We start from the raw sequence: 21,384 nt of genomic DNA, 5'->3' as shown, positions 1-21,384 counted from the left end.
GCTAAATGGTAAACAATATTTATAACCACACCGGTAATGTATCCAAGAATGTCCATGTCATGTGTAAAAATGGAACAAAAATGAAATTGTATATATTTTATTAACTTTTCATTGACATTTTACGTAGTGTGGACATTCAGTGCACTGAGTCAGACAGACATAATAGAAATTAGGATGTGAATTTTATTTAATTTTATTCCACAGTAGCCTATAGTGACAGACAGGGCTTCTTCATTTGTTTCGAGTATTTTTTGGTGTTCTATTGGGATCCCCATTGCAAAAGCAGCAGCTACTCTTCCTGGGGTCCACACAAAACATGAAACATGACATATTACAGAACCTGACAACAGACAACAGCTCAAGGACAGAACCACATACTACATGGGGGTGCTTCTTGCAGGAGGGTAGTCACAGAGCAGATGCAGTGGGATGTTTGTTCTGTCCACAACACCAAGAGTGTGTTCATGGAATTGAATAGGAAAACAATCAGATTAGACAAAACATTGTGAAAAAACAGGGGTGTAGCTCAAATGGCACCAGATTCCCAATACTGCACTACTTTTGACTAGAGCCCTATGGGGCAGTAGTTCTAGTGTCACAACACCTAGGGACCCTGATCAAAACGTAGTACACTATAGGAAATAGGGTAACATTTGGGATGCAGTCATGGACACTTTTCCAAATGTAGCCTAAGAATGTCAGACGTACTAAAACATCAGTGCATGTTTACCTGAGCCATAACATCAATCCATTCAGAGCCACTGTAGACGAACAGCATGCGAGTATCTCTCCTCAGGACCATAACATTTTCAGATCTTAACTCCGACATCTCGCTCTCACCATTCACAATGTAAATCTATTGTTCAATTGATAAAAAGGTTAAAAAAATGTATTCAATGGACGGTTCAAAGAGGTTAAAAAATGGATCAAATGACTAAATGATTAAGATGTTTGATATCACCCAAACATCATGATGTTATTCAAGCATAGAACGATTCTTATTATACACTTACAGATACTGCCTTATCAGCATTATATCTTCCAGTGCCAGGGATTGGCATGAAGGAATTTGCTGAAGAACAATTACAAAAGGCAGAAGGTCCTTTATGGCCTTTCTCCCCTCTGTGTCCTTGAATAACATATACTAGAAGAAAACACAAGAACGTTTTTTTAATCAAATCAATAGCTGTTTGTATAATATATCGTAATACATAATTTATACTCAGAATAATGTATATATAGTGCCGTGTAAAGTATTTGCCCCATTTCAAATTTTCTCTGCTTTTGCATATTTTTTTATACTGAATGTTATCAGATCTTTAACCAAAATCTAATATTGGATAAAGGGAACCTGAGTTAACAAATAGCTCAACAATTACATACTTATTTCATTTATTTCATAAACAAAGTTATGCAACACCCAATGCCCCTGTGTGAAAAAGTTATTGCCCCCTTACTCCCAGTAACTGGGACCCATGTCATCCAAAAAGTTATACTTTTAAATAATATGTCCATATAACATTCTTCCAAAAGTCTTGATGATCATCCAGGTGCTTCCAGGTGCTTTTTGGCAAACTTGAGTCAACTTTTTAGACAACATGGGTCCAAACACTGCATTCCACAGTAAGAACCTCATACCAACGGTCAAGCATGATGGTGGTAGTGTGATGGTTTGAGGATGCTTTGCTGCCTCAGGACCTGGACGACTTGCCTTAATAGAAGGAACCATGAATTCTGCTCTGTATCAGAGAATTCTACAGGAGAATGTCAGGTCATCCGTCTGTGAGCTGAAGTTGAGGTGCAGCTGGGTCATGCAGCTAGACAATGATCTAAAATACACAATCAAGTCTACATGAAAAAGGCTAAAAAGCAGCAAATTTGACATTTTGGAATGGTTAAAGTCCCGACCTAATCTCAATTGAGATGTTGTGGCAGGACTTGAAACTAACAGTTGATGCTTGAAAACCCACAAATGTCGCTGAGTTAAAGCAGTTCTACATGCAATAGGGGCCAAAATTCCTCCACAGCGATGTGAGAGACTGATCAACAACTACAGGAAGCATTTGGTGACACAACTAGTCATTGAGTGTAAGGGGGAAATTGATTTTTCACATAGGGGAATTGGGTGTTGCATAACTTTGCTAATTAAATATATAAAATAAGTATATATTTGGGGTAATTTTAAACTCAGGTTCCCTTTATCTAATATTAGGTTTTGGTTGAAGATCTGATAACATTCAAATATAGAAAAATATGCAAAAATAGAGAAAATCAGAAAGGGGGCAAATGCTTTTCACGGCACTGTAGGCCTACATAATAATGTATAGATATACACTGAGTATACCAAACATTTGGAACACCTTCCTAATATTGAGTTGCAGTCTCTGTCACGGGAAAGAACCAGTGTTCTTAATGTTTTGTACATTCAGCATACATACGATACATGATATCAATAATATACTTAACCTTCCCCTGGAGCACCAGTTTTTCCTGTTGTGCCCTGTTTGCCCACAACTCCATGATATCCAGTTAACCCATGCGGTCCACGATGACCTTTTATTCCCTAAATACAATATGGAGTAGTGCAGAACAACATCAAAGGAAGTTTGTTTAGTCTAACCTTTTGAAAATGAAAGATAGTTAATCATTATTGCAAAATTAATTATTTTCAGAAAAACTGTAGGCTACAGAGACAGCAGAGACAGCAGAGACACTTTACCATTGTCCCTCTATGCCCGGGGCTTCCCCTAGGTCCATCCAGTCCTCGTAATCCAGTGTATGCTTTTAGTCCTCGGTCACCCTAAACCATTAAGCATACAACTATATAATCAAAAATGTAACCATTAAAATTGAAATATTTTGGCCACAAAATGCTTCTTCAATTAGACATTCAATGGTCCTGTGTAGCTCAGTTGGTAGAGCATGGCGCTTGTAACGCCAGGGTAGTGGGTTCGATCCCCGGGACCACCCATACGTAGAATGTAAGTCGCTTTGGATAAAAGCGTCTGCTAAATGGCATATATTATTATTATTATATTACATTTTCAATGATTGCTGTTCATTAGCATTTCTCCAAATCCAGGTTTGCTGGCTAAGGGGTTTGTTTCAGCATCTTTAGCCTTTAATGTAAGAGAATGCTGGCTATTCATTCACCTTCTGTCCATGGAGACCAGGTTTTCCAGTGGAACCCTGTTAAATAACACACAAGTTGAGGGTTGAGTAAAAGTACATGTGACGTTCCAATTGGGAATGAAACTTGATTGACAATTTACCTTTCCACCTTTTTGTCCCGGGTCACCTTTCAGTCCCTTCTCGCCCTGTTTATATCATAAACATCACATTTTCACGTGTAATTTTAGTTTACTTGGTGCTAGACATACACTATTATTGTGTTAAGTATATTAGTTGTGAAACTATGAATTATTAAAGCAGTAAAAGCTTACTTTTGAACCAGTGCGTCCTTGAGGACCCTGTAAAAACACAAATGTACATTTGTTGTAAAAGCAGCGTGAAATATACCGGTAGAACACAGCATTAGTTATTATGTGGATAATTTACCTCATGTGTTCCAGGTCTGCCAATGTCACCGAATAAACCACGCCAGCCTCTATCCCCCTTCTCTCCCTAGCGATGAGTAAAGACAGACTAAAACTTATTATGGATGTAGCACTCTCTATACCTATCCATTATTCAAACTACAGCTTATATACCAGAAAGGGAGCCCAATTGCTTTTGAGATTGTGTCACTGACCTTTTGGCCTATGAGTCCTATCACACCAGGGGAACCATGGGTTCCCTCTTCTCCCTTTTGACCGCGTCGACCCTGCAAGACAATGTCCAGTCACATAACTGTCCCACTACTGAGTGTGTCTTTCTGATGCGTTCCAGTGTCATTATAAAAAGTCTCATATAAATCCTATGTATTATTTTTTATTATAATGTATATATTCATACCATCTGACCCTTTGGTCCTTTGCAGCCCTTTAAAGAGAAACCGTGAAAATGAACTGCATAAATAATAACTTAATAAAAATGATAATTATTATTATCAGTTACAGTATATAGAAATCAAGCGAGTACTACCTTTTCACCCTTTGGTCCCCTGAGATATTCCGTTATATCAACCTGAAACAACAGTCAGCAAGAACATATGACAGACATCTAACTTGCATCTTACACTGTAAACCAACATAGTCTGAATTGTTTATGTGCTGTTTGCTATGTCCATTACCAGTAGGGCAGATGTCCGTGTCGATGGAGGAAACGGAGGAGGAGGAGGAGGAGGAGGAGACAGAAATGTTTTGCATTTCGGAACCAACCAGATATTCTTCTTACCTGAATAAGTGAATAAGGTGAGAAAAATAATCAAGTGAACAAGGTAAGCACCTTTTTTATTTTCTCTCTTTTAAAAAAGTTATTCATCTCATAGTTCCTTATTTGTCTCAGTTCAGCATATTTTTATCGTCTTTTTAAATTGAAAACACTACCAACAATCACTACAAACCTGATCGGAAGGATGGTGTAGCTTCTGTGACTATGACAGTACAGCCAATGAAAAGATGGAGTATAAAAGCATATTGCTTTGGCATGTTACCTCAAGATCTGAAAGCAAACACTTGCCAGTTAGTTGCAAGTCAACTCGTCAATATGACTACTGTATATCATATACTGTGGGGCAAAGCCCAACCTTAATAAGGCTAGTTTTCCTGATATCTAGCCTCCAATAACTTGTAGCATAGCCATTAGCCAGCTATTCAGAGCATCAACACAGGAGTACTGCCAAAGACTGCGAAACCCCCCTACATCATCAACATAGCCTAAGATTTATATCTTATAACTACTTTCAAATGTAAATATTTCCATACATTTAAAAAAATAACATCTACTGAATGTCTTACCTCACTGTAAGCTCTGTTCCCGCCGTAGCAATACTGTTGCTTCTCTGATAGTCCTGATTGCAGGGGCCAGTACCGTAGTTGGATCTCAAATTGCAAGCTTGCACCATATATCCACTTATCTCAATAAGAATGGAAGTGCAACTCTGGCAGTAGTTGAGTAAAAATAATTAAATAATGAGTAATACTGTTGCAGTGCCAAAGAGATGCAGTTTTTTAGCCTTCAGTTCACCGGGCTAAATTCTCAGAATCTCAAAATGTGTCAGGTTGATGCATTTGCTACATGTGTTGATATGGTGGAACAATTGTAATTTATGATTTTTTTATTAACTTTTTCTTTAAAAAAACGACATCTCTTATAGTAGATACTATTCCTGCATCTGCATTGTCTGCATATGCAATCTGCAGTTCCTACATCCATTTTGACTGTTAAATTAAATATATATAGCCATTGATTCTTGAAGAATAGAACTTATACATGTCTTGTGAGTTTAGTTCATCTGTCATACCCCATCAGAACCCAAAATACAAGCTTATTTTACTCCAATGTTTGTAAACAATGGCAACATAAACATACAATGTATTTCAAAACATGGTTAAAACTATAATTTTGATCTCATAGATGGTCAGTCCTTGCATCCATACTGTAGCTCTTGTTTATGAATTTGAGAGTGGTAACAGCTATTAACCCCAAAAAAGTGGTGGCGTGCCCGCTTTGTTATTATTTGAATTGTGGATTGCCCCTTTAACCTGGGTATTGGTCCGTCTGTGTTCAGACAGAGTGTAGCTGATATTTGGCTCAAAGCCCAGCAGGCTGTAAGGTCACTGAAGTTGTGTATGTATGACACAATCAATCACAGTTGTATATGATATTGACCTTTACACCTGGCTACCTTTAGATGTCATGTCATGCTGTGTTGAAGGAATACTGCAACTAAAAACTACCATTAAGTATTTTATCCATTAGTCCACTGTTAATACAATCCCTCCAAATAATTCATGTCAGCAATCAAATTTTCAAGATAAAGCAATGTCAGTGGAGAACGCATAATTGAAAGGTTTTTAATTCTTAGTTCTTGGTTTATAGACCAGAGTTAGACCTACACCTGGTTTGATTTAAACTGGGTCTGTGAATAAATTCATTAGACCTTAATTTATGGATTTCACATGACTGGGAATACAGATGTGCATCTGTTGGTCACAGATACCGTGGATCAGGAAATTAGTCTGTATCTCCTTTGCATAGAGTTTATCAGGCTGTTGATTGTGGTCTATGGAATGTTGTCCCACTCCTCTTCAATGGCTGTGTTCGAAATTGTTGAATATTGGTGGAAACTGGAACACGCTGTCGTACATGTCAATCCAGCGCATCCCAAACATGCTCAATGCTTGACATATCTGGTGAGTATACAGGCCTTGGACGAACTGGGACATTTTCAGCTTCTTTGGTTGTGCAAACCCAGTTTCATCAGTGTCTGGCTAGCCTCTGGAAGCAACGTTAGCACAAGAACTGTTTCGGGAGCTTCATGAAATGGGCCAGGCAGCCACACACAAGCTTAATGCACAATGCCAAGTGTCGACTGGAGTGGTGTAAATCTCACCTCCATTGGACTTTGGAGCAGTGGAAATGGGTTCTCTGGAGGGATGAATCACTCTTCACCATCTGGCAGTCTGACGGACAAATCTGGGTTGGCCCAGCGTCGTCCGGGTTAGGGGAGGGCTTGGCAGGCCGGGATTTCCTTGTCCCATCGCGCTCTAGTGATTCTGGGCCTGGCGCATGCACACTGACACGGTCGCCAGGTGTACGGTGTTTCCTCCGACTCATTGGTGCGGCTGACTTCCGTGTTGAGCAGGAATTGTGTCAAGAAGCAGTGCGGCTTGGCTGGGTCGTGTTTCGGAGGACGCACAGCTCTCGACCTTCGCCTCTTGCAGCGATGGGACAAGACTGTAACGACCAATTGGATACCACGAAATTGAGGAGAAAAAGGGATCAAACATGAAAAGCTAAATAAATAAATGGTTTGTTGAGATCATTGTGGAAGAACAGGACAGACCTGCACAGAGCTCTGACCTCAACCCCATCGAGCACCTTTGAGATGATTTGGAACACCGACTGTGTGCCAGGCCTAATCATCCAACATCAGTGCCTGACCTCACTAATGCTCTTGTGGTTGAATGAAAGCAAGTCCCTGCAGCAATGTTCCAACATCTAGTAGAAAGCCTTCCCAGAAGAGTAGAGGCTGTTATAGTAGCAAAGGGGGGACCAACTCCATATTAATGCCCATGATTTTGGAATGAGATGGTTGACATACTTTTGGTCATATAGTGTATGTAGGCCTACAAAACATTGATGAACCCTGTTATAGACTTTCAAAATAACAAACAGCCTAAGCTATATAACTTTGACAAAGCGTGGGACAATATGTACTCCAGCCTAAGCTCTCCCGAAATGAGCTACCTAAACAGGTTAATATTCTGTACTGTTCTGTAATATTCTGTATAATCAAATTGTGACTTGTGACTGTGGTATCCATTTAGTTCTTATTTTCCCCTCTACATTAGTGGCTATCAAATCAAATCAAATCAAATTTATTTATATAGCCCTTCGTACATCAGCTGATATCTCAAAGTGCTGTACAGAAACCCAGCCTAAAACCCCAAACAGCAAACAATGCAGGTGTAAAAGCACGTGTTGCAGGCTATGTGTTGCATGTGAAAGTGAAGGAATCATTGAGAAGGAAAGGAAACTGAACATCAATACAAGGTTCTTGAGATTAATAAAGAAACAGAGTTGTTCACTAGTGCTGAAATCATGCTTTATTAAATCAGTCAAATAAAACTCAAGGAGGATGAATATAGTAGTAATTCTACATCAATAGACTCAGTTAAATCAAAGTGCAGGGCATTATTATTCATGCTTTTTGCTTTCTTTGTTTCACGGTAGATGGTCTCACCATGGTACATTCACTTGATGGTTACCCTGACTACTGGCAAGGTGAAATTCTAAAACTAAAACACACTCACACACACAAAATATTACCTAACAATCCTCCAAGAGGTGGCACTGTTTCTGCAACGAAGTACTTGAATTGACTTTTAATGTTTTTTAATGGCCAGGTGATGTTACGTTTTAAAAAGCCAATTCAACTGTCCATTGCCGGAAACAGAGCACATAAAAATAGAGCTCAAAGTGCAGGCCGCTCGCACCTTGAGCATGTCATTAAAATGGTGGTATGACATAGTCAGTCTGAACACAAGACCTAGTTGTGCTACTTACATGAGGGTTTATGCAAACAGCACTCAGGGTCTTATGATCATGTTACAATTCATATGAGTATTTGTAATATTGCACGCACAGATGCACGGTGCATAACATTGTCTTTCTCTGATTTAGTATAAACTTCAACAGGGAACCTCTCTACCTGTTGAGGAAATCTTAAGACTTCAACTTTTTGTTGAGGCACGGAGTTTAGTTTCAGGTTTTTCAGGGTATTCGTTTCATGTGAAACTTTCTCCTGTTAAACATTTAGTTCCTTTTGTTTCAGTTAATATTGTCATAAATAACAATTCATACATTTTCCATAACCGTTAAATTCGGCTATATACATTATGTACATGTCACAGAAAAGTGGTTCAAAAATCCTAGTCATAATTATCCAATATGGCACATTTTATAACAACTTTAGACTTTAGTCTAGTTTGGCATAAATTTATGTCAAGTTTGGTATAAAAATAGTTCATATTTACAAGAACAGAAATCCAGGTCTTTATCAAGTAAAGATTATTTTTGCTAATTCAATAAATAAAAAGGTACTGGAGGAGGGAAAATGGGGGATAGAAATGATATGTTTACGTGTTGTTGTTTTTTACATGGATCGAATATGAATGTTGACAGTTGCCATGGTAGATCCAAGCTTGTTGGACAGTTTGAGGGTGTACGCTCCGGCATCGTCTTCCTTCACACAGGGGATTACAAGGGTGGTGAGGTCCTCCGTGGTCTCGATGTGGAACCGGTCACTGTCTTCATCACACTGTTTCCCTGTGCGGGTCCACTCAATCTCAGGTGTTGGGTCTCCAGAGAAAGCACAGGACACGCTCAAAGGCCTTCCTGGCTCAATGCTGACATCCTCTGGGAGAAATTCGATTTTGGGAGCTACAGGGCAACGAGAAAAAAATAAATAGGAATTAATTAAGGTGTCAACTTCTTATTGAAAGCAGAGGAACAACATACGATAGTCACTCAGACTATACTACTAATACCACTACTAGATGTATAGGTAATGGTAATTCATCTCACCTTTACCAACACCATGAGTAAGAGCAGTCATTGAGGATCCATGAGTTGACATTGAACTAGCATGACTTGACGTTATTTCACTTGACATTTTCATCATACTGCTGGAGCTCATGGATACCATTGATTCAGATGTCATGGCGGACATGCTAGCAGCAGACATGCTTTCAAATTGTCTTTGGAAAGAACCTTCATGTGTCATTGATGCTCCAGCCATATGGACTGATGTGGCTGAGAAACTGTCACTGTGCAAGCTGGCAGCAGCAGCTCTTTGCTCCATTATAACCATTTTGGCAGGTTCTTCAACAAGAGCTGTGAGAATAACGCAAATGATGAGGTACATGGCTAAATGGTCATTTCTCGATGGAGATACTCAAATCCATCTGTGTATATTTCTATATGAATATAAACAAAATGGCGTGTCCATTTTGTTAATATTCTATGGAAAATACTGGTAAGGAAAATTAAAGATTAGTCTTTAATTTAAGCTATTAGTAAAATTTTGAGACTCAAGTTTCATTTTTCAAAAAACTTGGGAAGCTTTGCATTATCACACTGTACTGTAAGCTGTTAATTAAACAATGGATTGATGAAGCAATGACAACTTACTGATAACGCTGAGAGATGATGTTGCAGAGCACTGTCCATATTTGTTTTCGGCTTTGATGGTGTATTTGCCACTGTCTGCAACTGTGGCCTCAATAATCTCCAGAGTGTATACATTTTTGGAACGGCTCAGTTTTGTGTTTGAGGTCATAGATACCTGTACCGAGAGAGCCAAAATAATAACATATTCGTTTCTGTTTTGTATTAATCAAGTACCTATTCAAGTGATGTTTGTAACCTGACTTGCTTTGTCTGATTGCCCCGGATTGGATGAATACAGTTCTATCGTATTAAATGTAATTTAATTGAAGAAATCAAATCAAACATTATTTACAAAATCATTGGTAGCCTACTCACCATTATGTTGTCCTTAAACCACTCGATTTCAGGGGCAGGCTCTCCTGCAATCTCACATGTGAACTTGACGTTCTGTCCTTCATTGACATTCTGAGAGCGTGGCTGCACAAGGAATGATGGTGCATCTGATCGTGCTTCAGTGACAGTAGTGTTGAACTGGCACTTGACAAGGCCATGTTCGGTTTTGGCTTCACATGTGATGACCCCCTGCTCGTATTGGCTGACCTTTTTGATGGTCATGGTATGGTTGTTTCCAGACACACCATATCTGTAGTCCTCTGAGTTGGCCAGTTCCATTCCGTTCAGGATCCATCTGATATCTGAAGCTCTGGGGATGTTGGCTCTCAGGGTGAGAGACTGACCTTCAGTCATGGCCATCTGAGTATGGGATGCCTTGATTTCTGTGTAAGACTCTACCTCTCCGTAGACAATTTCCTTTTTAATAACTTGCTCTGAAATTTCTGTTTTTGTTGCAAGTGCTTTGGATTTGTTTGAGGCTAAGACAGAGAAAAAGAGATACATTGATTAGATATTAGGCCATATGCAGAATTATAAGGTTTATAGATACTGGACTTATCAAGAGATAAGTTGATTGAATAAATAATATAAACATAACAATATCACCAGAACCGGGCCTTAATTATGATAAATAATTCCTACATTGGCAGATAACTTAGCGGTTAGAGCATTAGGCCAGTTACCGAAATGTTTCAAATACCGAAGCCGACAAGGTAATAAATCTGTCAATGTGCCCTTAAGCCAGGCACTTAAACCTAATTTACTCCAGGAGCGCTGTACTACTATGACCGACCCTGTAAAACAACACATTGCACTGCACCTATCCAGTGTATGTGACAATAAAACATTTATTTATATATGTGTATATATATAGTATAGTATAGAGTATGCATACCTTGAATAGAGACAATGCAGCTTGTGGATGATGACCCAGCACTATTGGTGACTGTGCATTTGTAAACTCCACTGTCAGAGGCCTCAGATTCATAGATTTCAAGGTGTGCCGAATCATGCTCTTCATGAATTTCATATTTTCCACCGTGAATGAGAGTCTGCAAATGAAAAAGAAAGAAAGAAAGTAAAAAAGCATATATTTCAACCTATATTTAATACCTTTGAAATGTCTATTCAAGTGTGAATATTAAATCAAATGTGACTAAATACCTTTCCATCCTTCATCCATGAGATCTCAGCTTTAGGATCTCTAGTCATTTTCACTGTCAGCTTGACGATGGAATCTGCAGATGCGGTCATGTCCTGAAGACCAGATGAGATGGAGGGCTTGGTTTTGAGGGTGACTTTCTCAGTGGGTGACTTAGGTGTAGGGCTGGTAGGGGACTTAACTCTCTTTGGAGAGCTGATTGATTCAGGAGACTTCATCCTTGGTGGAGACGTGACTGGACTAGGGGAATGCATTGGAGGCTCTTCGTATGAGTATGTCACTGTAGAAGAGACCTCCTCTTTGGCTTCCGATCGGCGGATGGTTAGACTGAAGTGCGCCTCTTGGCTTCCCTCAGAGTTTTCCACCATGATTGAGTAGCTGCCTTCGTCTGACATCTCAACAGAGGTGATTTCAAAAGTAGACTTGTACTGTTCTGTAGTGACATGGTGGCGAACAGAAGATCCGATAATTTGTCCCTCACGCATCCAGGTTACAGTTGCCACTGGTTCACCGTCAACATCACATGCAAATCTTGCAGTCTCTCCCTCATTTAAGGTGAGGGACTGTGGTTTTGTTAGGATAGATGCGGGTAGAGTAGTCTTCTTTCCTTTAAATGTGCTGGACTCCTCCATGTGTGTTTCGTGTGTTTCAACAGTCTTCACCGTCTTGGAGGATATTTGGTAAGCACCTATCTTGGTTGCCACAGGAAGAGCTGGGGGTTCCTCGTCTTCGCGAGGTGCCATATAGCTAGAATACTCTCCCATGCCTGCGACATCCAGAGTGGCATAGTCTGAGCATTCTCCCACTGCATTAGTACAGACAACACGGTAAGTGCCACTGTCCTCTGTGGTGCAGTCAAGAATTTGAAGATACAGAACTCCGCTCAGGTTGGATATACGGTACCTCCTGCTCTCGGTTATCAGTTGTCCGTTATGGTACCACTTCACCTCAGCGGTTGGCTTTGATTGGACGTTCAGTGTAAATTTGGTGTGCTGACCGTATGGCACACGATGGGAACGCATCCTCACAGTGACTCGTGGGGTATGGTCGAGGCTGAAGGGCTGCATACTTACAACCTCCTTCCTTTCTACTGATGTCCGCTCGGATCTCAGAACGGCTTTTCTTGACTCATATCTTGCCAGGTGGTCAACTTTTGCCAACTGTACAGTCTCCACCTTGGATCTGGAGGCTGATCTGACAGTAGCAAGAGGACTAGGGGAACGCGGACGGGTTCTTTCGGGGGTGGGTGACCTTCTCCCCTCAGTTTTAGTTGCTATATATGTTGACACATGGGAAGTTGTAGTTCTGTCTTTCTTCACGGTTCTAGTTTTTTCTTCAAACTCCATGTGTTTCAGTTCACTCTTGTAACCGGTTATTCTTTGAGTCGTTTTCACATTTCTCAGCATCTCTCGATCCTCCCTCTCCTCCAACACTCTCTGGTTTTGTCTTGGCGGTCGGAATGTAGCCTTGTCATGGCGCAGGCGAAGGTCAACATAGCTTGGACCAGCCTCATACTTAGAAGGAATACGATAGTTTTCATATAATGGAACCTCTTCACCCTCACCCACACCTTCATAGACTGTGCGTCTTGGTGATGTGTGGCGCAGTGCACCTAATTCAAAGCGTACAGGGCTAAGGCTTAGTGGGGATGCAGAGTAGCCAAGTTCTAGTTCTTCCTCAAGTTGAAGTCTCTCCTCCTCAGTTCTCTTCATTGCCAGATATTCATTAATTGGCAGGAGAAGCTCCTCGTCTGAGAGATCACCAAGAGACCTTCTTCTGATTCTGTGATATGCTTCTATTTCAGGAGATGGAGTGCGCTGCCTTGAAGGTCTGACAGTCTCCAAATCATCCTGTGAAACTTGTGGAATACGCCACTTTGGCTTGTAAGATTCCTTGATTCTTGGCAGAGGGACTTCGTAGAACTGATCCCACCTGGAGAGACGGATGCGTTTCAGTCTCTTCTGTGAAATCCTGTCCATTGGTTCAGGGAACTCATATTGATCGCGGAGTTTCTTGTACCATTTCATGTCAGAGCAAGGTTTGTAGTGTTTGATTTCCATATCTTCCAAAAGAGCAGTTGGGCCACGTTCACGAGGTTGGGGAACATCATAAGGCATACGCAGTCTCTTCTCCTCTGCTCTCTTTTTCCTTTCTTCTGCCCGTTTCTTATCTTCGGCTTCAGTCTTGTCCTTTTTGGTTGCCTCTACTGGTTGGCACAACAATGTCGCTTCTCTCAAAGCTTGTTGTGCCAAAGTAGGAAGTGGCATGACATCAGTTCCAGACATGATTTGAGATAATCTGACCTTCTTCTCAATTTGTTCTTTCTCTGCTTGTTTCTTTTTGTCTCTTTCACTCTCGTAAACCTTTTTCACATGGGTGATGCGATCCACCTTGAGAATGGCTTGACAACTGGCAGATCCAGCTGAGTTGGTTGCGGTAACTCTGTAACAGCCAGAATCGTTAAGTAGAGTATCTTTCACATGCAGGACAAAGTAATCCAGGCCTTCATGGACCACTTCAATTTGTGGACCAAATGCCAATGGCATGCCATCTTTCTCCCACTTCAGAGTTGGGAGTCCTGACACTCTGATTTCAAAGCGTGCATTCTGGCCTTCCCTACACTCCACGTTTGCCAGGAGACGTTTGAACATGGGCCTCAAGGTATTGTCTGCTGGTGCTGGGCGAGGTGTCACAGCCAGTTTTGCCTTACAGCTGTCATCACCAAATCTATTACGGGCCACAACTGAGTACTCCGCATCGTCATCAGCATCAACACAGTGAATCACCAATTGATAAAGACCCTTGTCGGTTATGAACGTGTACTTTTTCTCATCATCACCAGGAACAATCTTCTGGCCAGATTTGTACCATGTAACACGAGGCTCAGGATGCACAGTGATAGTCACACCGAATCGAACATCTTCTCCGATGTAAGCTGCATGGTTGAACAAGGGCAGGGTGAACTCTGGTGGTTTCTGGAGCAGTCTTGCTGTGTCCACTCTACGTTTCACTTTCCTCACCACACGGGCTGTGAAGTACTCACGGTATGATCTGACTCCGTTTACAAAGAGCTCTCCGTAGGCACTGTCCTCACCATAATCGTTGATGATCTTGCATCTATAGGTGCCGTCATCTGCTTTCGTGACTCCCTTGATACATATAACAGCTAGACCATCCTCATAGTCGATTTCATACTTGTCACTTGCCTCTAGTTGACGCACACCGCAGTACCATGTTACCTCTGTGGCGCTGTCATAGTTTTCAATGTTGCAAGCAAATTTGACATCTGCTCCCACATCCACCACTGTATGAATGATTTGACCACCGACTGGGCCATGTTCAAATGGTGCGATCTTTACTTTGGCAACTGTGACACCTCTCTGGGCTCTGATTGCACCGCCACTAGCAACTCTTGCTCCTGCAACGACAGTGGCCCATTCTTTCTTTGCCATGGCCTGGTAGTATCTCTTATGCCTTGTGGTTATTATTGCTGTGGCACTGAGTACTTCTGCTTGCATCTTTAGCCAAGGATGTTCTAAAGCTTGGGCAGCAGTCATACGGTGCTTGCGCTCCTTGGTGAGAAGGCGGTTGATAAAGTCTAAGGCTTCAACAGTAGGTACTTTGAAGGTTTCGTCATCGTAACTGTATTCAGCATTTGATATGTTGTCAATCATCTGCTGATGAGTCTCGGCAGTAAATGGATTGAGTCCACTGAGAAGGACATAGACTAGAACACCTACTGGCCACATGTCAGTAACACTGCTGACCATGTCATTCTGGTGGATCTCAGGAGCAGCGTACTCAGCTGTAGTATACTGAACCTTGATCTGGTCGCCAGGAGTCAGGTGTCTTGCCTGTCCTAGCTCAATGATCTTGACTTTACTGCCCTTTCTTGTGGTGTACACAATGTTTTCAGGCCTGATGTCAAAGTGGCCATAAATCTTGTCGTGTAAGAACTCAAGAGCTTCACATACTTGTCTGATGTAGTTGACGATTTCACGCTCATTCAGCTCAAAGTCGGCTGTGCCGAGGCGTTCAAAGATGTCTTGACCTGAGACGAAGTCATAGATAATGACTAATTCCTCAGTGCTGTCGAAGGACTCATGAAGACACAAGAAGTTGTTGTGTCTGGCCAGGTTAAGTGTAGCAATTTCTTTCTTGATGAATGCTTGATCTGCACCCCTCACCTTGACAAATTTGGCCATGTATGTCCTCTTAGAGCTGGTCTCAACACAACGGTGAACGATACCAAACTGGCCACGGCCCAGCTCCTCAGCAATCATGTACTTGGTATGCACATTCTTGGCACATGAATGTGGAGCCTTTTGCTTGGGAACATCTCTGTCACTAACCTCGCTGTCATAGCCAAGGACTCTTGATTTGTCCTCCTTTGTTGTAACGGGACTACTTGGTTCACATGGTTGACTTTGACCGAATTTGTTCTCGGCTATGACTCTGAACTGGTAGCTGGTTCCTCCGAACAGGTTGATGATGGTATAGCGAGTATCACGAGACTGGGCAACACGTTCCCATCTGTCAGATGTTGTGGGACACTTCTCCACAACATAGCTGGCTACTCTGCTTCCACCATCATTAGCAGGTACTTGCCAACTCAGAGTGACTGAGTCTCTAGAAACATCACTTGCTTTGATACCACGTGGTGGGTCGGGTACATCGGCAACATCCAGTTCAACTGTCTGTTGGTCAATACCAAATCTGTTCTTGGCACAAACGATGTAGAAACCGGCATCCTTCCTATCAACTCCGTTGGGGAACACGAGCGATGTGAATGACCTTGTGACGATGACTTGGTAGTATCCGTTGTTATCAATGAGGTCTTGTCCCTTCTGCCAGGTGATGACAGGATCAGGTTTGCCACTGAATGGAATCTTGATATTCACAATCTCTCCACGGAGGGCAGGGATAGCCTCTTTGTCCTTCAGATTCTTGGGCAGGTTAATCTTGGCAGGGACTAGATAGAAAATTGTTTTTTTTAACATCATTAGTATAAACAAATAACTATTAGGAATGTACTAATAATGTTCTTGATATGTGGAACAAATACATGGAATTGTATTCATACTATGTAAGTATTATTGCATACACATTTGTGATCTTACCTTCAACATCCAGAGAGACAGTGGTGCAGATGGATCCACCCTGGTTGGTTGCTCTGATCTGGTAGACAGTAGAGTCTTCCTCATCAGCAGCGGAGATAACCAGTTGGTGATAGCCTCCCTTGAACTCTTGAATCTTCAGTTTCTTTCCGTCAGATTGGATCTCCTTGCCACGTCTGAACCATTTAATTACAGGCTTGGGTTGTCCTGTGATCTTGCAAACAAAGGTGGCGTTGCTCTTATATTTGACACTCATATTCCTCAGTTCTTCTTTGAAGGCGGGAGCACGGACATCAACAGGCGTCTTTGGAACAACTGGTTCAGATTCCACACTCCAATCACTCACTCCCCCAAGGTTTTCACAGTTCACTCTGAAGATATATTCACATCCTTCAGTGAGGCGTTTGACAGAAAAGACTGTGGATTTGATTTCATCAGTAGTGACAGGTGTCCATTCGCCCTTCTTCTCCTTCTTCTCAAGGCAGTAGCTCTTGATCTTGGAGCCACCATCAATGAGTGGAGGTTTCCAGGACAACACACAGGAAACGTTAGTCACACCAGAAACCACTGGCATCAGTGGTGGTGAAGGTTTATCTGTAAATATAACAGAATAACGTTAGTAAGGATCCAAAGCCTTGAACATCTCATATTTGTACAAATATATGATCATGTAACTATATTGTGAGATACAACTTACCCATTGAACTCTTGATAAGGATGGGAGTAGGGATCTCCAGTGGCTCACTGTTGCCATAACGATTTTGAGCATACACACGGAAGAAGTACCCAGCGTTTACTACGAGGTTGGCAATGCGGCAGTTTGTGCCTGTGATGGACGAGGACACGAGTGTCCAGTCATCAACCTCCTTGTCTTCACGCTTCTCCACGATGTAGTTTGTGATCATTGATCCACCATCATCCTTTGGTGGTTTCCAGCTAATAATCACAGAGTTCTTCAACAGGGCATCAAGTACAATGGGACCTTCAGGCATTGCAGGTTTATCTGAAAACAAGAGGTAAATTAGTTACAATTAGTTTGTAGTCACATTGTAAAAAACATTGTAGATGATAAACAATTGGTAGATTTGTGCTAATTCAATGTTAAAGCACCTTGGATTTCAACGTTGATGAGAGTATCAGCTCTGCCAAAGTGATTGTGCAGTCTGACTCTGTATTTTCCTCCATGTACCCTGCGTTGCACATTCTTGATCACCAGGTGAGTGTAATGCTCTGTGTTTTCAATGCTGATATTCTCAGAAGCCACCACAGTTGTAGCTCCATAAAGCCACATGATCTTAGGCTCAGGGCGTCCAATGTAGGCAACATGTAGACGCAGAGTAGTGCCGCTTTCAGCATAGTAGGTATTCTTCAATGGGAAGTCAGGATTGAACTGTGGAGCAGTTTCCAAAACGAGAATGCCACTGGTCTCTGCTTCACCTGCATCATTGATAGCCTTGCATGTGTATTCTCCTTCATCCTCTTGTTGGTCTGTCATAATGGTCAGTGAATGGTTACGGCCATCAGAGCTCATCTCATATTTACGAGACTCGATTATCTCCTTGCCAGATTTATACCATTTGATATCGGGAAGAGGTCTACCAATAATCTGGCATTTCATAATTCCTGGTTGGTATAATTTAGTCGTAACTTCATCCATTTCTTTCCTCAGGCTTGGTTGAGTTCCAGCTGTTGGAAAAACAACAGTTAAATCATTATTTGAATTGTATCACCTTACTTTCGCAAGGTATTATAAACAAGTAATAATTAAAGGCAATGTAGTGTTCATCCATACAATTATGAAATAATTAATTGCTTCAGTCACTTACTGCTCAGTTTGGTCTTGATGCATGTGGCTGTTCTGCGTGGTCTGCTGATTCCGGTCTCATTCTCAGCCATCACTCTGAACTCATACTCAGTGGCTTCGGCCAGACCAGTTATGGTGAACTTTTTCTCCTTGGTGCGTGTCTTGTTGCATTTCTTCCAGGTAGCCTCTGCAGACTTCCTGTATTCAACCCAGTAACCAAGGACCTCCTTTCCACCATCGCATTCTGGCGCCGCCCACTTGATGGCGACTGCGTCCTTTGTGACAGTTACTGTGTCAATCTCGCCTGGTTGGCTTGGTTTGTCTGGGAGACAGAGCAGGGCAAATGTAAAAACGTAGTAGTTCAATGTATATCCATGTCATCAATCATGACGTAACATTAGACATGGTTATCTAAATTCCTAACTCACCGAATGGATCTTTGCATGTGACTGGTTCGGATGCAGGTCCTGGTTCGCTGTCTCCAATATAATTTTGAGCAATGACACGGAACTGGTATTCAGCATCAGCAGTGAGTCCAGGGATGGTAAACTGGGTTGAAACGACCTTCTTCTCATGACGAACCCATGTCTCAGAGGATACTGCTTTGTACTCAACATAATATCCGGTAATGGCAGAGCCACCGTCATCCTTAGGTCTTGACCAAGACAGAGAGGCAGAGCTCTTAGTCACATCCATAACCTCTGGTGGGATGCTTGATGTCTCTGGGGGACCTGTTTTAATAAGAGAAAAAGCATGTTTTAGACTAGAATATATTTACACTTTGCAGACTCATGTAATGACTAAGTTCAAAGAGGAATCAATAAAGTAATACTTACAGAGAGGAGTCTTCGGTATGAGGGGTTCTGTTGACTTCAGCGATCCACTGATACCGAATGTATTTTCAGCTGTCACCTTGAAGTGATACTCTTGTCCCTCCTCGAGTCCCTTCACAATGAAAGATGTGTCCACCACCCTGGTTTCTACAGTGTACCAGGCTGTCTTTGGAACCTGCTGTCTCTCAACAATGTATCCAAGGATTTCAGAGCCACCATCATCTGAAGGAGCCTTCCATGTCAACTTAACAGATTGTGCCTGGACGTCTTCGAATCCAAGTGGTCCCTCTGGAGCAGTTGGACGGCCAATAACCTTCACCTTGATGTGAACGTTCTTCTTGCCACACTTGTTCTCAAGCAGTAGGTCATAAGTGCCAGAGTCGACTCTTTCTGCACCCTTGATTACCAGTTCAGTGCAGTCGTCATTGGAAGCGATCATTGCTCTCTCAGGCACATCAGCGCCTTCCTTTGTCCACTTGCATGTAGGAACTGGTTTACCCTTGATGGGCACTGAGAGTTTGACAACACTGCCATATCTGACGACAAAGATGTCCTTGTACTTGGCTTCCAGCTCATGATCAGGTTTTTCTGAAATTAAGAATGGTGAAATGGTTAGAAATGCAATAAATTCTTTGTCACGGAACCAGAAAGTAAGCTTTGGAAATGGCAGTGTTTTTGCAGACGACTTTACCAAGCATTTCCTTCACAGTGACTGTTCCAGGGACCTCAGCGGGTTCTCCGGGTCCACCGGCGTTGCAAGCCATCACACGGAACTTGAACTCCTCTCCTTGGGGCATTTTGGTGAGTGTGTATTCACAGATCAGAGAAGGTGTTGTGTTACATTTGATCCAGGTGACTGAGCCTGCTTTCTGCATCTCAATCAGATAACCTGAGACCTTACATCCACCTTCCTCATCAGGAGGACTCCAGGCCAGGGACACGGATGATTTTGTGGTGTCTGTGACTCTTGGGTTCTGGGGTGAGCCAGGTGGATCTGTGAGGGTGAACCAATAAATTAATATCCTTGTCTCTATCTATCTCAATCTCCAATTATGTAAAATATACTGAGTATATCGAACATTAGGAACACCTTCCTAAAATGAGTTGCAACCATATAACTATGACAATTCGTCAGGGCATGTACTCTAAAATGCTTCAGAGGGATGCTGACCAATGTCGACTCCAATGCTGCCCACAATTGTGTCAAGTTGGCTGGATGTCCTTTTGGTGGTGGACCATTCTTGATACACACGGAAAACTGTTGAGTGTGAAAAACCCAGCAGCGTTGCAGTTCTTGACACAAACCAGTATCCCTGGCACCTACTACCATACCTCGTTCAAAGGCACTTAAATCTTTTGTCTTGGCCTTTCACCCTCTAAATGGCACACATACACAATCCATGTCTCAATTGTCTCAAGGTTTAAAAATCATTCTTTAACTTGTCTCCTCCCCTTCATCTACACTGATTGAAGTGGATTTAACAAGTGACATCAATAAGGGGTAATAGCTTTCACCTGTATTCACCTGATCAGTCTATGTCATGGAAAGAGCAGGTGTTCTTAATGTTTTGTATACTGAGTGTATTTAATGTCTTTATCTAATATTTATTATTATAAGTATATTATAAGTATATGCAATTAAATTCAATAAATGATACAAACAGTGATTTAATGGAATTAAATCCAAAAAAGAGTACTTACCAACGGGATCAGTTGCCACTGCTGTTAAGGAGACAACACTTGGTTTGCCAACACCTCTAGCGTTGATTGCCGTTACTCTATGTTCATACTCAAGGCCTTCTATCAGACCTGTTGATCTGTATCTGGTCATGGTGACTGGGTTCTTGTTAGAACGCACCCATCTGTCAGATCTGACCTCCTTGCGCTCAATTATGTATCCAGACACCTCAGATCCACCATCATCCTCTGGTTCCAGCCATGCAATGGTCATGCCATCACGAGACATGTCAAATACTGCTGGTCTGCCTGGAGGTCCAGGGATGTCTGTAAACAAAAAAAAACAAGATACATAGGGGGCTCTATTTTCGGCTGGCGTTAAGGCGGCGATAGTGTCAAACGCACGTTAGTTTGCAATTTCGCAATGTAAAAAATGGCACACTGGCATTTTCCAGCCATAACCCCAATTTCGGCAATTTATCTGTCTTATATCAGCTCGCTTGTGCTCAGATGGATAGGGTGGCAATATTAGAGGTGTGTCCTTAAAAACATGATCCAATGTGCTCATTTCAGGCAGTGCTGATAAGGATATTTAAGATCAACCAAAAGCTGGTTTTAGCG

At 41.8% G+C, this 21,384-nt stretch overlaps 2 protein-coding genes across 2 annotated transcripts in view; both read right to left on the bottom strand.

The window, feature by feature from the left end:
• Nucleotides 1-230: 230 nt before the first annotated feature.
• On the bottom strand, nucleotides 231-4,959 carry LOC124028181 (acetylcholinesterase collagenic tail peptide-like). Its single transcript, XM_046340326.1, has 15 exons — nucleotides 4,899-4,959; nucleotides 4,505-4,602; nucleotides 4,232-4,335; nucleotides 4,084-4,125; nucleotides 3,955-3,981; nucleotides 3,752-3,823; nucleotides 3,559-3,624; nucleotides 3,444-3,470; nucleotides 3,273-3,317; nucleotides 3,154-3,189; nucleotides 2,720-2,800; nucleotides 2,467-2,563; nucleotides 1,014-1,144; nucleotides 731-856; nucleotides 231-438 (listed from the first exon to the last, which is right to left on the bottom strand). Exons 2-15 carry the CDS (start codon nucleotides 4,587-4,589, stop codon nucleotides 409-411), a joined length of 969 nt encoding a protein of 322 aa, XP_046196282.1. The 5' UTR covers nucleotides 4,590-4,602; nucleotides 4,899-4,959; the 3' UTR covers nucleotides 231-408.
• A 2,735-nt stretch (nucleotides 4,960-7,694) lies between these two features.
• Nucleotides 7,695-21,384, bottom strand: part of LOC123990170 (titin-like) — a 172,535-nt gene continuing 158,845 nt past the window's right edge. Inside the window, 14 exon segments of the mRNA XM_046290780.1 lie at nucleotides 7,695-9,048; nucleotides 9,193-9,501; nucleotides 9,799-9,952; nucleotides 10,153-10,649; nucleotides 11,066-11,222; nucleotides 11,335-16,304; nucleotides 16,453-17,043; nucleotides 17,147-17,452; nucleotides 17,560-18,135; nucleotides 18,276-18,575; nucleotides 18,682-18,984; nucleotides 19,090-19,674; nucleotides 19,778-20,080; nucleotides 20,788-21,090. Of these exon segments, the coding sequence (XP_046146736.1) occupies nucleotides 8,762-9,048; nucleotides 9,193-9,501; nucleotides 9,799-9,952; nucleotides 10,153-10,649; nucleotides 11,066-11,222; nucleotides 11,335-16,304; nucleotides 16,453-17,043; nucleotides 17,147-17,452; nucleotides 17,560-18,135; nucleotides 18,276-18,575; nucleotides 18,682-18,984; nucleotides 19,090-19,674; nucleotides 19,778-20,080; nucleotides 20,788-21,090 (9,641 nt within the window). The 3' untranslated portion in view covers nucleotides 7,695-8,761.

This window comes from Oncorhynchus gorbuscha, linkage group LG01, assembly GCF_021184085.1.
Source record: "Oncorhynchus gorbuscha isolate QuinsamMale2020 ecotype Even-year linkage group LG01, OgorEven_v1.0, whole genome shotgun sequence".
Taxonomy (NCBI): domain Eukaryota; kingdom Metazoa; phylum Chordata; class Actinopteri; order Salmoniformes; family Salmonidae; genus Oncorhynchus; species Oncorhynchus gorbuscha.
Note: the sequence above shows the minus strand (reverse complement) of the source record. Positions and strands in the feature narration are given on the sequence as shown.